This window comes from Staurois parvus, unplaced genomic scaffold (assembly GCF_062004578.1).
Source record: "Staurois parvus isolate SC_StPar_1 unplaced genomic scaffold, SC_StPar_1.0 ptg000081l, whole genome shotgun sequence".
Lineage (NCBI taxonomy): Eukaryota > Metazoa > Chordata > Amphibia > Anura > Ranidae > Staurois > Staurois parvus.
The window spans coordinates 7890012-7909107 of NW_028317877.1; the positions used below are offsets into that span (position 1 = coordinate 7890012).

A 19096-nucleotide genomic window follows, 5' to 3' on the forward strand; every position below is an offset into this window, starting at 1 on the left:
GAAGCCTTTCTGTATTTGGAAGTTAAATTTATTATCCTCCAGACATAAAGAGTGCCTCCTTGTCCTCTGTGATGACCTTAAAGTGAATAACGGTGCACCAAGTTCACTATATTGACCACTTATGCATTTATATATGTTGATCATATCCCCCGTTAATATCCTCTTCTCAAGAAAGAATAAATTCAGGTCAGCTAATCTTTCCTCCTAGCTGAGCTCTTCCATGCCTCTTATCAGTTTGGTTGCCCTTCTCTGCACTTTCTCCAGTTCCCCAATGTTCTTTTTGTGAATTGGTGCCCAAAACTAAACTACATATTCTAGATGAGGTGTTACTAATGATTTGTACAGTGGTAAAATTATATCTTTCTCTCTCTCTGAAGTCTATACTTCTCTTAACACAAAGGATTTTACTCACTTTGGAAACAGCAGCTTGGCACTGTATGTTATTATTAAGCCAATGATCTACAAGAACGCCCAGATTTTTCTTCACAATACTTACCTGAGTGCTGTGACAGTAATTTGTTTACTATAACAGCACTGACCTAGCTGTATCGGTCAAGTCGTTAAAGAAAGTAGTGCTTTTAAATTTTCATCTTTGGTTGGAGCTACATCATAGTGGAATTAGAATCCTCAAGAGATAGTGTGAACAGAGCATAGATTGAGTCTTTTGAGTAGTGCTGGCTGGTTGGCAGACACTAATGATGGTGTTGAAGGTGCTAATTAAATGTGTAAAGTATGATCATTCAATATTATTATGAAGATGTGGCTGAAATTTCACATCACAGGCAGACAATTTTGTGTATTTGTAAAGTATTGCAAACGTTTGCACTGAACACTTTTTTGAAAAGTATGCTTGAGAAACAAGAAAGTAGCTAGATGAGCCAGGACCCAAGAATGCATATGGTAAAGCAAGCTGTATGGCTTGCTGTTGTTAGTACAATAACTGCTTGTTTTTTATTTTCAAATTCTGACCTCAAGAGATGTCCCCTCCTCTGAGAAAATAAACATGTTCCTTAAGGTCCATGTCTTGGTAGGAACTTCATGTTTGTTTTGTTTCATCAGTACCAGATCTTCCATTAAATTCAGCTTCTCTGCTCTTTGGAGCCAGAGCCCAATGGATGGTGGTTGTGCATCTCTCCATCTAAGGGATATAGAGGATTTGGCAGCATTCAGAAGATGGCGTAAAATTTGTAAATTTTGGGTGGTGTGTTTGTAGCATGGAGATAGAAGAATGCTGGGTTGTCAGGAACACAATAGTCCGTAAATTTTTGGACAATTCAACAGACCTCTCTCCAGTAGCGCACAAGCTTGGACATGTCCAGAAAATATGTAGAAGTGTTCCCCTTTCCTCATTACAACACAAGCACTTATCCGAGGTGTCGCAAACGTGCGCAACAGAGACTGACGCAGTCCGCCATTTTGTTAAGAGTATCCATTTTTCTCCCCTCACTCCGTCCCCCTCCAACTCTGAGAGGAGACATTTGGCCAGCGTGTGTGTGTGCTGGTTGTGGGTCACTGGCAGGCTAAGGCATCTCTGAGCTAGGTGCCTAGCTGTCTAAGCGAGCTGTACCATTTCACACCTCAGAAGAGATAAGGCAAGCTTTCTCTGGAGTTGAGAGAGATTCCAACCTAATAAAACCTAACTCAGCGTAGGTGGCAGAATCAGATAACCTCTGTTAAAACCATTTTTCCCCTATGTCACATATCTTGGAAAAGGAGCGACTTACATAAAAACCGAGCATATCGCCAGATGGGCTAAGAGGAGCCAAACATTTTGGTGGGTCACTCGCCTTGTCTCGGACACACAGGAAAGCAGAAAAATAGATCTTGTGAACCGTTCAGTGTACACTTTCATAATTCATATCTAATCAATCCTCAGACTTGTCTGCATAATAATCTACCCACGGGTGGAATGTCACTTGTGCAGATGAAAAGTTATATGCCAAATATGAGTTATGGGAGATTTTTGCTCTAGTTGAGGCATCCACCCATATCTCCACACCCAAAGTAGAGATTGGTCCTTGACTGCAGAGCCACCCCCTGCTGGGGACTACAAAACAGGCTGTCAGGCCTAAGAGTAGGAAGTTGAAGAATTCTCCCATTGACCATCATAACATAGGGAGATCAAAGCACTCTTCTGCTCTGAAACTTGGATCTGCTAACCCAGGACTTTGGCAAGTACTTTAACGCTTTCACCTCTCTCTGATATCTCTTTGCTGTGCTGTGGTTCTTTGCATATATATCTTAGTTACATCTTTTTCCTGTAAATATTTTTATTGCACCTTTTTGACCTTTTAGTAATAAATCTTTCTTTCAGAAAGTGTTGAACTGTTTCTGTAGCTCTGTATTGCAATTTACGAATCCCTGCCTCTAAAGAGAACGCTACTGTTTGTTTAACCCTCTGTATAACAGGCTTGTGTTATGACCGTGTTATGCAGTCGATTATTTCAATCATTATAGTGTTATAGCTGATAACGCCGAGTTTCCTCTTTCTCTGTATAAAAATGAGGTGGTGGCAGTGTGAAGGGTTAATTGCGTAATTAACCTGACCCAGTAACAATCGCCATCGATTGTGGTCCATTAGCTGGAAAATCGTTGTGCAGGGTGCAGCTGGGTGTGGCATTGTTACGTGCAGCACATCGCGGTTTTAGATCGGCTAGTCCTTTGGTCACCAGTTTGGGTGAGAAGGTCTGGGGTCTGACGCCGCGATCGTGACACAAGAGAGCTGGAAAGAGCTTATGTAGGATGGAGGGTGTATGGTACCACCGTGACAGGATCCTGAAATTATTTTCCTGGATCCTAGTACATAGTGATGATTTCAAGGCAAAACAAACTATGTTGTTTTTTTGTGACTCTGTGAAGGTCCTCCCCAAGTCAGATTCCCATTCCTCAAAATAGGGCAAGGAGAAGTCTTCTGAGGGGAAATCCAAAGAGTGTACTGCTTAGATAGGGACTGAGAAAAAGTTCCATCACCCGAGCAGTGTTCCTCAAACGTGGGCAATCTACACTGAAAGCCTCAGGAAGAGATGAAGGAATGGAGAAATTTAAGAATCTGTAAAGCCTTCCAGGAGTCTAGTTGGTAAGCTCTAGTAGGGTCTATTAAAGTCTTTATGGAAGGCCAGGAGCCTGCTTCCAGGAAATGGGATGCCTGAAAACAGCCTGAGTGTAGAAGAATCTGAAAGGGGCCTTCCATGAGGCCTGGTGGAAAACGCAGACTGTCCAAAATTGGGAATAATTGGGAACTCTCCTGAGTAATAGATGTAGTCAAGAATAACATCGAGCACACTCGGGAAGTCGTTCCGATCAGCGCATGAGATTTGAAGGATGTGGGTAGATAAGTATGACACCATGGGGCTCGTGGAAGTGGAATCTGACTCTGATTCTGTTCAATACGTGTCCAAAGTTTAGTGTTCCCAAGTAGGCACCAATCTATCAATCATCCTAGCTGTGTTGCTTGATAGTATTTTTGCAGGTCAGGGACGGCTAGACCAACAAATTACTTAGGCCTCTTTCACACGGGCGTTCCGTATGTCCGTTTTTCATCTGTCCATTTACGGATGACAAATGGACACCCATGTATTTCTATGGACTAGCAGATGTAAATAGATCATCTGTTTACATACGGTAATGTCTACATCTGTTTTTTTTAATGGAAGAAAACCCTATTTTTCTTCCAATAAAAAAAACGGAATAGACAAAAATGGATGTAAACAGATGAAAAACATATGTAAAAATGGATGAAAAACTGATAAAAAAGGGGAGAAACACTGATGTAAACTGATGAAAAACAGATGTAAACTGATGAAAAACTGACGTAAACTAATGAAAAACTGATGTGAACTGATGAAAAAGTGATGTAAACTGATCCATTTTTTCTTGGAAAAAACGTGATTGAACTGATGAAAAAAATGGAACGCCCGTGTGAAAGGGGCCTTAGGTAGGTACAACTGCTTCTTTTGCTAGCGTTGGCAGATATAGTACAAAGTATGGGCAGGCACAAAAGAGGCTTGGAACACATCCATGAGCCCACCAAGCACTGGATTGCTATACATATGGAGCAAAATGGTGTAAAAATGAAGGTGCTAACTGCCAAAGCTTTGCATTTTTTTTTTAGTACAGTGGGGTTGATTTACTAAAACTGGAGCATGCAAAATCTGGTGTAGCTGTGCATGGTAGCCAATCAGCTTCTAACTTCAGCTAGTTCAATTAAGCTTTGACTAAAAACCTGCACCAGATTTTGTACTTTCCAGTTTTAGTATATCAACCCCAATAAATTGTCCATACCTGGGTTCAAGTATGGTTCAGGCTAATTACTCCACTCATGCTGTTGCTTATTTTTATGTATTAATTTATTTTATGTTTAAAACTTTACAGCTATTTTCAGAAAGACTATTTTTAGTTTTTTACATCTTAGTATTTATTTCATTTACTATTTTACTATTTTAGATGCTACTTTTCTACTGCACGTTTTTAGTGGCTAACATTTGCTGCAGCTGGTGTTTGAATGTGTCATTATCAGTAAAATATATTATTACTGATTACATTATTACTAGAATATTGTTACAATTTATTCATATTGGCACAAAATAATTGATATCTATTACCATTTTATTGTTCCAAATCTATTTAATGAATTTAAGATACTGTCTTTACTGTTTTTCATCATTGTTTTGAATGCTACTGACCTCTAGCTTCTTTGTAGCCACTTCCTGTCTATATGCATTTGCACCAAGTGGCTTCCTTAACATTCCTGCACACTGAGTCTCTGCATGGCTGTTTATAGTGTTCATTAGAAGCTTATGTGACTTTTTCATTGGTAAATAGGAAAATATGTTTGTGTTAGTAGGTGCAGCTTTTGACTCCATATAACATGACTCTCCTTATTTTTGTTGTTAAAACAATTCTGTTTACAGAGCTCAATAGCAAATGTTACATTTTATACCTGTTAATGCTTTGGAGGAGTGGCTCATTTTTAAATGTACAGCTCCCCCCATGGAGAGACTGCTTTTTTTTTTAGAAATTTCATGGCTTTCTTTGAATGGGAATACTTGTGTATATATACTGTAAACCAGGGCTTTTTTTTCTCAAAGATTAGGTGCAGGTACTTCCCCCTTCTGAGTCATCCCTTGTCTCTGAACCCTACCCTCAAAGCACCGCCCCTTGATTCCACCCCCTACCCACCTCCCAGTACTGCCCCTTTTTAGAGAATACAGAACAAGCATCTTTTTGTGATAAGTAATTTTTATGAAATGTGTTAATAACAAGAAATGCAGTAAAATAGATCCCTCAGAAACAATAGATCCCCCAAAAAACCCTAGCCTCCCCAGCTACAACAGACTTCTTCGCAACAATAAAGCCACCCTAGCAACAATAGACCCTCACTAGCAATAATAGATCTCCCAGCAGCCAGCAACAATAGACTCCTTCCTCAAAAGTAGATCCCTTCCAGCAACAATTGACCCCCCCTAGCAACAAGTGACACCCCAGCAACAATAGTTCACCTTTCTGCAACAATATCCCCTAGTAGCCAGCAGCAATAGACTCTTCAGCACACCCCAGCATCCCTTGCCATTACATACATTCAGTGCTGAAGGTGCAGGAACTGTGTTCCCCCGCATCCTGGTGAAAAAAGCCCTGCTGTAAATAAATAAATAAATATGTATATATATGTATACATATATATAAAATGAAACAAGATTTGTCTCTATATGAAAGTACACAGTAATATTTATTGCTTCTTGATTGGATTGAATATATGAAATATATCTGTTTTTGCAGTAAAAACCAAGCATGAAACACTTTGGCTACCTAGGGCTAAACACATCTGAACACTGCAAAAGATATTGTGAATTGAAGCAGTTCCTTTCTTGTTTGGAATGGCTTATGCTACTTCCTTTATCTTATTTCCTATAGCTAAGGGCAAGTCTGGATATTCCATTTAGTACTCTGAAGTTTAGCATTACTTGAGTGATGAAATTCAGGGTAAGGTTTATAGGTTATGATATATAAATAGTAACACTATTATATTGTGCACGTAAACACACTTGGTTGTTTAGCTTTCATGAAAATCCTTTAATGTATATTTTTACATGAGCATATTGTTATATACATTGTCTTTGAATAAAGATTAAAATATAGATCATTGCAGGTTAACAGTGCTTTATTTAAATTTTTAAGCCCAGGTCTAAATCTTGTGTGGTATACGTGAAAGACCTAGACACTTCAGCAACCATGGGTTTCATAGGCATAATATTTTCTCTTATTCACTAAGATGCGGCGGATTTATGATCGGCTGACAATGAGATAATATGGTCTAATGACCACTTTTTTGTTCCTGGTTATTTAGGCAATTTTACCATTTCTATATTGTTCAGGGGCAGACTGGAAACTTCTGGTCCGAGAGACAAACTGAGCTTAGCGCCCAAATCACACAATGCTTAGTTGTTTTGTCAAAGCAATTTGAATTCAAGAACACACATTACAAGTAAAAACTGTAGGGAAGTGCAGAAGTATTCTCAATACAGATCCACTGGTCCCCCCTTGGTGTCACTGTCTTCAGTGTTTATGGAGCAACCCCTTATTAATTCATCCTACCCCCAGGTTGCTGGGCATTTTCCCTGCTAGTCATTAATTATGCAGGAGGCATATAAAAAGCTAGGAGGGTGGAGCTTGGTCAGTCCAGTCTGTGGGAAGAGCTAGCCTGCATCCTGGATAGATGTAACCTACAGTGTTGCTAGATTCTTCCCTTCCCATGCCCCATGCTTAGGGATGCCTGGACTTTACCTCAGTGGGCCAGGGCACAGGTCTCTCTCAGCGGACCCTCTCTCGTTAAGGAATAAATTGTTGTAACTTTGTGCTACATTACCAAGCTGTTGTGCTGCCACCTGGGGAGTGGCTGAATGTACATAACCATTTTTATTTGACCTGTCTAGGAAAGCAATATAAATGATATGCACCAGTCTGGCTGGCAATATTTCTGACCAATGGGACTTTCCCCTGGAACATTACCGTGTACTTTGAGGATGTGGGGTCCTTAGCTGTGGGGCAGGGTACTTGCAGGTTGGGTTGCCTTTCTAGAGGGGAAATAAACAGTGGAAGGTCATCCCAAGAGTGGAACCTCGAGGGCCTCATGTTAAAGGATTCTTGTGGGTGATTGGACACCACCCAGTGCTGGGCTCCAGAGGGTTTAAAACCACCATAGTACATTTTAGTTTTTTACATGTAGCCACTGAGGTTTTATCTATACATGGTACACTGCTGAGATGTCAGTACTTCTGATGGTGATATCAGCCTGCAAAGAAAAAAGGAAATGTTTATTGCAATGTAAGTGAGTATTTTGGTGGATGCAGTTGTCACTTGTACCTGCATGAAACTTCCTTTAAGGGCCAGTTCACACTATATACGTTTCAGTGTTCTTTTTTTTTCTGCATCCAAAATGCACAGAAACGCACATAGGTTATATGGTTGTCAATGTCATATTTCACATCATTGCTTGCAGTTCCAGTGAGTTCTGGATAAAGAAAAAAAGTAGAACAGGCTGCATTTTTCCTGCACAGAGCTGTACTGGAACGCAGTAAAACTCAACAAAAACACACTGGAATGCACCAAAAACGCACTGGAATGCGCATGTCCCTATTTATATTGAGGAAAAAAGGAAACAAAGTAACCAGAAAGCATCAAAAATGCACAGGAACACATAAAAAATGCATCAAAAACACACTGTAACACCGCATCTGGACTGTATTTCTAGAGTGTGAACCAGCCTTAACTCCAAAGTTCAATGTACAGTATAATATATTATTATTATACAGGATTTATATAGTGCCAACAGTTTGCGCAGCGCTTTACAAAATTAAGGTAGACATTACAGTTAAAATACAAATTGGTACAAGAGGAAGCAGAGGGCCCTGCTCATTAGAGCTTACAATCTAGGATATATGCCATTCATATGTCTTTGTGTGCATCCCATGACAAAAATTATCTTTGTCACAATCATGGACATTAAGAGAACAAAGACAAAGATAATGCTTGGCACAGTTTGTGTATGTGTGAATAGAATATCATTAGCATGACAAATGGCTCTTATTGGCACCAACAGGCACATGGAGATGAATGTTGAAGGGTATCAGCAATGGGACAGAAGGTGGTTTTAATGCCTTTACCTTTTAATAATGTATATAAATTGTTTACAAGGAGATAACTTACGTCTTACATAAAATTCACAACTTCTATCAATTAAAAACGAATTGATGGCTAAGAATAATAAAATAATAAATTTAAACACATAAATAGGTAGCTCCATAAAAAATGTTAATAGCTACAAGAGCTTGGAAAATATATGAAAAGCTGTTGGCTGTAAACTATGAAAAGACAAGATATTAATATGGACACCTTAGCAAAAGGAAAAAATAAAATACGGTGTGTGTGTATATTTACAGTTGTGTTCAAAATAATAGCAGTCAGACACCACGAACCTGATCAATCACTGTTTTTGGTAGAAATGATATTTCTACATGGCAAATAATTTACTAGCAGGTGTAGTAGAGTAATAGAAATCCAACAGACCCAACAGTCATGACATGCATGCTGCTGATTCTGTGTAATTGAATCACTAATTGAAAGGGGCATGTTCAAAATAATACCAGTGTGGAGTTCTATAGTGAGGTCATTCATTCTTTGAAAAACAGGTGGCAATTATTGCTCTTATTTAAGGAAGGAAGGCAGCAAATGTTGTACATGCTGTTTACAGAGCATTTCTCTCTGAAATTCTGAGGAAAATGGGTCGTTCCAGACATTGTTCAGAAGAACAGCGTACCTTGATTAAAAAGTTGATTGGAGAGGGGAAAACATATAAAGAAGTGCAGAAAATGATAGGCTGCTTAGCTAAAATGATCGCAAATGCTTTAAAATGGCAACCAAAACCTGAAAGACGTGGAAGAAAGCGAAAAACTACCATTCGAATGGATAGAAGAATAGCCAAAATGGCAAGGACTCAGCCAACAATCAGCTCCAGGAAGATCAAAGAAGGTCTAAAGTTCCCTGTGAGTACTGTTACAATTAGAAGACGCCTATGTGAAGCCAAGCTATCTGCAAGAAGCCCCCGCAAAGTCCCACTGTTGAAAAAAAGACATGTGCTGAAGAGGTTACAATTTGCCAAAGAGCACATTGACTGGCCTAAAGAGAAATGGCGCAACATTTTGTGGACTGATGAAAGTAAGATTGTTCTTTTTGGGTCTAGTGGCCGAAGACAGTTTGTCAGACGACCCCCAAACACTGAATTCAAGCCACAGTACACTGTGAAGACAGTGAAGCATGGTGGTGCAAGCATCATGATATGGGGATGTTTCTCATACTACGGTGTTGGGCCTATTTATCGCATACCAGGGATCATGGATCAGTTTGAATACATCAGAATACTTGAAGAGGTCAAGCTGCTATATGGTGAAGAGGAAATGCCCTTGAAATGGGTGTTCCAACAAGACAACGACCCCAAACACACCAGTAAACGTGCAACATCTTGGTTCCAGACCAACAAGATTGACGTTATGGAGTGGCCAGCCCAATCCCCGGATCTTAATCCAATAGAAAACTTGTGGGGTGACATCAAAAATGCAGTTTCTGAGGCAAAACCAAGAAATAGAGAAGAACTGTGGAATGTAGTCCAATCATCCTGGGCTGGAATACCTGTTCACAGGTGCAACACAGATGTACAGCAGTTCTCAGAAACAGTGCTTATACCACAAAATATTAATTAAGTGATTCAAAGGAAAGCAAAATCTTCAAACATTTTTCAGTTTATATAGTGAATGTTTGAGTTTGTAAAGAAGAATACAAACACTGCTATTTTTTTGAACAGTCTAATATTCACTCTTCAATTTTTTTAGAGGAACAACACAAATTTGATATATTTTTCTTCATGTTTTGATTTGGAATAGAATGTGTAGTGTTCCCAATGCATTTGTGTGTATGGAAATAAAAGCTATTAGAAGGATTTTGAGCTTTATTCACTTTTTTCAACACACTGCTATTATTTTGAACACAACTGTGTGTGTATATATATATATATATATATATATATATATATATAAAATTATTTCAATCATATAATAAGTAAATAAATAAATTTTTAGGCTCAAAAATGTTGGCACTTTTCTGTTTGGCTCTGATCCACTCTCTTCCTGCAGCGTAATAAAAAAATAAGACCTCTGTGGTTATCATTAATTTTATGTGGAATTGGGCCTAGTGATATTACCCCTGCTGACTGGCTACTGCTCAGGGCAGATGCACTGTCCATTTATACAGTTAGCACATGTATTGGTGTTCTATAAGCTCTGTATTAACATAAAGGACCTTTGAAACAAATCACCAAAATTTCACTGTCAGGTAAGTAAACCAATTGCATGCCAGTGTGACTCTGGGAAATTGTTTCCCTCATTCACAAATGTAGTGTGTGACATTACCTTTAGTGTAGTTACAATTATTAAGCACTAATGTAAATCCCCATCCCTTTTTAAATTATATGCTGACCTGTGCCTGCTATGGCCAGATCTTGGCTATGGGTCCTCCTTTGCACAGCACAACCTATTCTGAAAATCTGTTCTGTTGGGTACTAGGCATTAGAAATGAGGTTCAAGTGTGGCGCTTCTATTCCCAGCAATTGAATGTGGGAATTCACCAGGCCTAATTCTTTACAACTATAATTAAATGCCTTCAAACTTAAATTGATACTAAACACACTGTTTAATTTACATTGGCCCTTCACTTTCTGTATGTGGATGATGGAACTGTAATAATTTTAATAAAAAAAACAACTAAGTACCTTTTTTCCTAATCAATATACAGCTGCTTATAACCCAACTCTTTCTCAGCCTGTCTGTACGGAAACAGTGGCAGGAGGAGCTTCTAGTCTTCTTCTACAAGTCACATGTTCAAAATGGAAAAAAACAGCTGTTGGAATACAGAGTAAAAATAAATAATTCATACCAATAAACTGTTTTAAATCATCATACAGTATATATATATATATATATATATATATATATATGAAATCAAATCTTCATAATATTTTGGTAATGACATGATGTGGGTGGATTTCTGCCAGTCACAGGCAGTGTCACAGGCTGTGTCACACCCCTCCAGCCTGTGTTTTAGAATAACAGGGAAGTAAGATGTAATATCCCACCCCCACTGTGTTTAGTTGGTTGGTGGGTATGGGTGAGGAGGGAGCTGTCATTTCCCACTGTGTATACGCCCACATATGTAACTCTATACTCTTATGGGCTGCTCGGATGTGATTGGGAGGAAATACTCAGCATAGAAACTTACTTAAAATTGAGCATGTGCAGTAGCTGCCAACACTGTTCTAAAAAATCCCCAACTTCACTGGGGTCATGGACAGAAGAGGGAGATAGAGAACAGCATGATCAACCAGGTGTTTTGCAGAATACAGAAGACAAATCCCATAGTGAATAACTGAGTATGAACAGCAGGTAATACAGCATTTATTGATTTTTTTTAAGTGCGTTTAAATACACTTTTAAGTCAGTTGGTTTAGAAGGCCAATAAAAAGGCTTTTGGATAACTCAGTATCCTCACTATAAAAGGGTGGGTTTTCAGAAGCTGTACAAAAAAGTGCCTTATGATAAGTATAGAATGTTTTCTTGAATGATCACATAAAAAGTTTTGTGATAGACTTTCTGCTGCAGTTCTTTACTGGGCTTGATTCAGGGGCATGTTATTATTATTATACAGGATTTCTATGGCGCCAACAGTTTGTGCAGCGCTTTACAAAATGAAGGTAGACATTCCAGTTACAATACAATTTGGTACAAGAGGAAACAGAGGGCCCTGCTCGTTAGAGCTTATGTTGGTCCCTCCTACGGTTGTACTACAAGAGCTGCTGCTATCTTTGCTTACCCATGTTATGCCAGCTATGCCCAACAACTCATCAGATAGACTACAAGTAGTCAGATTCCTCTGCAACCTTCTGCAAACAGAACCATAGATCTCCAGTTTAGGACAGCGGATGTCGGCCTCCAGACTTCACTCTCATATGTGTGAGTTCTGAAGGGAGCTTTAAAGAAGTGAATAAGACTAAACAAAATGCTCTACATAATGGTGGAAGGCAGGATTGGTCTTGTTGGTAGAGGTATGGATAGACTGAAGGAAATGGAAGAGGAGGTGAAGGAAAACGGACATTACCAGTACTTGCAGTCAACTGGCGACTCTGCACCTGAGGAATAAGAAGAGAATGGTTTTCTCAGCCACTTTGCTATCTCTCTAGAGCTCCTGCTCATGCCATAATCATGTTGGTGGGGGAAGAGGAGAAGGAGGAAGAGAAGGAAAAGTAGAAAGAGGAGGAAAGGGAAGAAGAATAGTGGAAAGGATGAGAGGGGAGGAGGAAGAGGTCACAATAGCAAGAGTTTGCCACCCACTACCTCCATGTGACTGCACCTCTTCCTCTCCTTTAAAGTTAGTAAAGGTAAAGCCTTTTTTTTAGTTTTGGACAGAGTGGAGAGGGATTAGAACACCTGTCAGGTTTTTATGGTTGTCTATCTTAGGGAGACTTACTCTCTCTATTTCCCATGTCTATTTGGGATGTCCCTAAAACAGTAATAGAGGGGAAATCTTCAAATGGGACACAATAGGTCTCATAGACACACTTGCCTATCGGGCACTTATACCCCCTTCCTTACCAGGCCAATTTTCAGCTTTCGGCGCTGTTGCACTTTGAAAGACAATTGCGCGGTCATGCAACATTGTACCCATATGACGTTTTTATAATTTTTTTCTCACAAATAGAGCTTTCTTTTGTTGGTATTTAATTGCTGCTATAAACAAAAAAAAAGCAAAAAATTTGAAAAAAAAAGTTTCTTTGTTTCTATAATAAAATTTTGCAAACAGGTAATTTTTCTCCTTCACTGATTTGCTTTGATGAGGCTGCACTGATAGGCAGCACTGATAGCCACTGATAGGTGGCACTGATGGGCACTAATAGGCAGCACTGATTGGCGCAACTGCTGGGCACTGACTGGTGCAACTGCTGGGCACTGATTGGTAGCGGCACTGCTGGGCTGCACTGATGGGCATGGGTGGGTGGCACTGGTGGGCACAGGTGGGTGGCACTGCTGAGCACAGGTGGGTAAAACTGGTGGGTGGTACTGCTGGGCACCGATCATCAGGGCACTTATCATCAGTGCCCTGATGATCGGTGCCAATCCCTGCTCTGACAACTGCCAATTCTCGGCAGTACTTTCCTCACGCTTTGACAGCGTGAGGAAAGTGCAGCCGAGAACCAGCAATTGCATTTCCCGGTGATCATTGGACACGGCTGATCACGTGGTAAAAGGCCGCTGTGATTGGTCTTTTACCACATCATGTGGTCACAGAGATCGTTGGGGGCGCAGGAGAACGCGTTCTGGGAGGACGTCATATGACACCCTTTCAGAATTGGCCGGCCGCAGTGCAGCCGTCATTCGGCTATCTGCGGTTAGCAACTAGTTAAGAGCAAGCATGCAGGAGTGTCCCCAGAGCAAGCAGCTTGCTCTGGGGACACTCGGCGGGGGAGGGGCCTGGATCGCTGGGGGGGGGTACCCGGGAATAGAAGGACAGATATGCACAGAGCAGGCAAGTATGACATGCCTGTTATTTTAAAAAAAATATGAACTTGAAAATCTGAAAAATTGTGCCCAGACTATAATTAACAAAATAAATATAAAAAACAACAGAGGAGGAAGATTATGTTGGCAAAGCAGATGAATTGAGTATGTGCCTGGCTTCTGCTGTGAGCATCCCAACCAACGCATAAGTACCAAAAGAAAAAAACAGAGAAATTTAGCTATGCATGAAAAGTAAAAAAATAAATAAAATTGTGAATGGGAATCTGTCACTCTGGGACAACCCAGACCAGATGATTTCCACTAGATTATATAGGGGAGGGGTTGAAGATGTGGAAAAGGTGAGGCTCAGACCACCAAACTTGGGGTGAATATAAAATAATGTTTTTGCATATGGCAGCAGGCATCACCAGACATCTGGAGCTACATAAAAAGTTACATTACATCTACACTGTCCAGCCACTGTACAATATTTGTGGTTATTGTCTCTCAATAATACCTTCTAATTTCTATTTAAAGATAAAACGTTTCTTGTCTTTACCTTTTCTATCACATCCTAACCATGCTGCTTACATATTGTACGGCCTCTGAACTATATTCGTGGCTATTGTCTTCCAGATAATACATCTAATTTTTACTTCAAGATAAAATCTACCTTGTCTTTTCCTATTTGCTGCCTATTCAATTGTTTGTGTTCTGTCTGGACACTAGCCAGTATCTACCAAACATATACATGAAGTCTATATTTTAAATATTTTTGTGAATAATTGGGGATACAGGGATAAGAGGGGGTTCAGTGAATGTGGGGTTATGTTCATACTCCCCCTCTTTTCACTGTTTCATTTGTTGCTAGGATTTGCTGATATTGGTATAGATGCTTGCCTTTTTTTTACTCTTTAAATGGTATTTTATTTCGATTTAAAAGGTATCTAAATCCCAAACTTTTCTATTTATCCTCTAGTCCTTTTGGATAAACCTGCCTGGTTTTTTTTGGAGATATATACAGCAGAGGCACTTGATTGAATATGTATTATTTCTCACTTTGTAGGTTTTATTTTGAGCCTAATCATAGTTTAATCTTTTCGTGCTCTATCCAAATTTAGGCTATATTCACATTACAATGCAGAAGAAGATCTGACAGAGGAACCTTCAGAGCCCTTTAACTTAGTTGGCATTTTTGTATGCAACTTTATTGCTCTCCTGGCAGATGTTTGTTTTTGATAATATTCAAAGTGGTGACTTTTATACTCACCTGAGCCTGATCCAGCAATGTGCATGAGAGCAGAAGCTCTCCCTGGGCTCTGTCTCCTCTTTGGTTGAGACACAGCAGTGGGAGCCATTGGCCTGTGGCCTGTTGCCTGTTGGCCGAGCTGTGTTCTGTGTGTCTCATAGATCTCAAGAACAAGCATGCATGAGTGTTCGCAGAGCAAGAAGCTTGCTCTGTGGACATTCAGCAGCATAGAGGAGCTTGGAGCGCCGATGGGGGACCCAGGAATAGGAGGACAGAGCTGCACAGAGCAGGTAAGTATGACATGTTTGTTATTTTTAAAAAATCTGAACCTTTACAGTCACTTTAATCTTATACAAAACAATCTAAAATATATATGAATTGACAATAATGTTGTAGGCATGCTTACTTTCATAAACTGGCAAGTTTGGATAAACTGGCAAGCAGGGTACTTTGAGAACATTTGATATTCATGATAAAATGATGATGAGAGACACTGTACCAACTTGATAAAAAGGTCCCTGCTTGTAAAAGCTTTTATGCATGAAAACAGAACTTTCTCAATAATATTTCTAAATGTTTACTAGCAAAATGTAATTACATTTTTTTGTGGTGGGGGAGGGGGCGGGTGAATTGTAAAGCTGTATTAAAATTTACTATACTGTAAGTGTATTTCTGCTACTGACATATATTGTAATTTTGTATATAAATGTTTCAGATTACAGATCGTAGTTGTTTGACCCGTTCAAGCAGTAATACGCTTTCCAGCAGTGCATCTAGCAATAGTGATGAGAAGTCCTATGGTTCTGGAGACCTCATGGACCCTGAATTACTTGGCTTAACATATATCAAAGGAGCCTCAACAGACAGTGGGATTGATACAGCACCATGCAGCATGCCTTCACAAGCTATGGCTTCAGTACTTCATACAAGCAGCAGATCACACCATATAGCAGAACAAATGGTTCCATGGAATAACTCTTCAGATGAGGCAATGCCAGATAATGACCATGAAAACCTTTATTATGTCCACAGTTACCACACAGCTGATGGAAGCATTGGAGATTTTAGTGAGTTGTCCTCACATTCCAGGTAATTCTGATTTCTTTCTCTTTCTATGCCTATACAATTTTTTTATAATTCATGTATTTTTTTAACTGATGTGTATTCAGATTTATTCCTACTGTATTTGTACTAGACGTGAGAAATAATTAAAACTCCTGCAGTTTGCTTTTTCTACGATCCCCCATTTGATCTTTTGATTTTGTATTCATCCATACTCCGGGGTTTATTAGCGCTGGTCTCTCCTCTCAATTATGGTCTAATTGACTTGCTGACTAATTGACGTTTAGACACCAAGTCTCAATGTTAACAACTGGCACAGAAATTAACATCAGAAAAATAGATTTTGTCACTGTATCCTAATAGAATTCTTTACTTTTCTGTTCCAAGAACTTTAATAAAAAATAACCCACAACTCGGTCATCAACAACACATTGGGGGAGATTTCCTAAAACTGGAGAGTGCAAAATCTGGTGCAGCTGTCCATGGTAGCCAATCAGCTTCTAACGTCAACTTGTTCAATTAAGCTTTGACAAAATAAACCTGGAAGCTGATTGGTTTCTATGCAGAGCTGCACCAGATTTTGCACTCTCCAGTTTTAGGAAATCAACCCCTATGTGTGTTTTGTTTAAAGACCAACAGACTTTTTTAATAGAGTGGTGAATGGCTAGAACATCTGTCAGGTTTTATCCACACTGCAAAGATTTCCCTTTATCTCCTGTTTTTATGTCTGACACCTGTTACCTAGACATTGGGGTTGATTTACTAAAGGCAAATAGACTGTGCACTTTACAAGTGCAATTGCATTCACTTTCTCCAGAGCTTAATGAATGTGGTTAAGCTCTGCTGATTTCCGCTATCCAATCATATGCAAGCAGAAATGCTGTTTTTGTTTTTTTGTACCTGATATTCTTTACAAAGTGACACTTCACCACATTCACTAAGCTGTGAAGAACCGCACTTGCAAAGTGTACAGTCTATTTGCCTTTAGTAAATCAACCCCATTGAGTCAGGTAAAATTTGCCTAGTGGAAGACAACCAGCTATAAAACCTTTCAAATGTTTCATCCCCTTCCTGCTCTGCTAAGTTAGATGTTGTTATTGCTGTCTATGTCACTAAGGATTTGTCTTCTGTGTTATAATCATGTCCCTTTTGCTTGACTCAGTTATGTTTTCATTGTATCATAGCAGGATAGTGTCATAGTAGTGGAACAGCTGAACATTTATTAGTCCTAACCTCTGTGGTAGCTTTGTTAGGTTTCTTTTTCAGGCCTTTTTTTCCTTATATTCACTTACTGCTTCTGCTGTCATCATACTTCCTGTCATTTGGTGACAATGCTTACTCGTTGTACAGTATCCATGGAGAAGCAGTGCTGTTGCCAAGACTGCTGTTAGAAACCACGGGGGCCCCATACAGTCAACCTGACCCCCATCCCACAAAAAAACCAACACACAGTTTACTATGCTTCAGTTATAAATGAACACAGTGAGTGATCGGTACTGATCACTCATTGTGGTCATTCAGAAAAGGAAGGGGCTGGTAAATGTGACATTTACCGGAACCTTACTCCACTCTAAATCCTGAAGGGGGAAACGTATGATGGAGGGTGATGGATGTGGTGGGGGGGCAATTACTGGAACCGATCCCCTGTATGGCTCTATCTGCAGCAGATGAAAGCCAGCGAGAGGGAGAGGAGAAGAAGCCAGCATTCAGCTGCTGCAGAGAGAGCCATACAGGGGATCAGTTCCAGTAATTGCCCCCCCACCACATCCATCACCTTCCATCATACGTTTCTCTCCCCGCCATGCCAATCACCCTCCCTGCCCACATCAGATTCACCCAGCTGCCTGGGCCCTCCTGCTGGCTTGGGCCCCATACAGGAGAACTGGTGGCCCTGTTTGTTGCCCAATGCTGCCCCTCTCCATATCTCCATTCGGTAGACTGAAGTTGTTTTGTAGCTCATAGAAGATAGATGGGACAGCTGATAACAATGTCTTAGATTTCAGTTCAGTGCACAGAAAGTTACAATCAAAATGGCTTTCTGACAAGATCATCAGGAGACATCCCTTACTCATGGAAAATGTATTTAGTCTGAAAAAGAGAAAACAAATGCAGCTACCATACCTAAGGAGTTGTAAGCTATAATATAATCATTTTTGTTCCTGGCTTTAGATGTTTTTTAAACTTCTGAGGATCTAGCTTTTAACATCTATCTCCTGTAGTAGAATATTTACAAAATCCCTGATCTCTTGATAGTTAAACCTCAATGCTTTATATATAATTGAACATATGACAGGATTTGTCATGTTGCTTTTTCTTCACAAAGAAAACAGTGTGAGTATATGTTAATATGCATGGATTAAATCATTTTGTCTGTTGTAAATCCCAATGCTTATAGATGATTACAAAAGGAGATTTGGGTACATTTACAGACATTTGGCAGAGCAGTGATTTATAAGCACTCGTCTACATATTGCAAGAATCTAATATTTTTTTCTGTATATTCATGTGCCAGCTATTTTTCCCTTCATGAATAGTAACCTAATAATGTTATATAAACTCATTTCCAAGCTGTTACTGTATTTTAAGAGAGGTGAACAAATAAAACAAGACAACTCTCAATGGAAAAGAGTTGTGGTGATCCTAGCAAAGAGATGTTGCTTAGGGGGGTCAAAAGTTGTGTGCCTACAAGCTACCAGAGATGGTTCTCTGCCCCGGATCACTGGAAGTAACTGTTTTTCTCTAATATATTGTAGAGAGAGATAAGTGAAAAGGAGCTGATAGCTCCACCAGCTGGATGATAAAAAAACAACATATTTGAATATTTAGCTGACTGGAAAAATAACATTTTAGGATGTATGTTTTCTTGGCTATAAAATTAAAGCCTAACTCAAGTAAAATGAAAAATCTCAGTCTGCTGCACTTCACAGGTTAAATGTCTGTTATCCCTTGGGATTACTGTTCAACCAGCTTTACTTACCTTACATCCCCACTCTGGCTGGCTCCTACTTTCTCCTCCTTAACTGAAGTTCTGGAGTGTGACTGGAGACGGGCATTACATATAGAGCATTACATATAGAGCAGGCTATGGGGAGACTGGTCACAGTGCTAGAGGGACCCTGCTGGAGCAAGAGGTAGGGTAAGTATTTCTACTTTAATCCTCTGCCCGTAGACTACATGAGCAATTAACCCT

At 39.7% G+C, this 19096-nt stretch overlaps 1 protein-coding gene across 2 annotated transcripts in view; it reads left to right on the plus strand.

Moving 5' to 3' along the window:
* SIPA1L2 (signal induced proliferation associated 1 like 2) overlaps positions 1-19096 on the plus strand; it is a 314324-nt gene that overhangs the window by 220245 nt on the left and 74983 nt on the right. For both annotated transcript variants that reach the window (XM_089669771.1, XM_089669772.1), the window contains one exon: positions 15560-15933. In XM_089669771.1, the coding sequence (XP_089525897.1) occupies positions 15560-15933 (374 nt within the window). The remainder of the gene's footprint in view (positions 1-15559; positions 15934-19096) is intronic.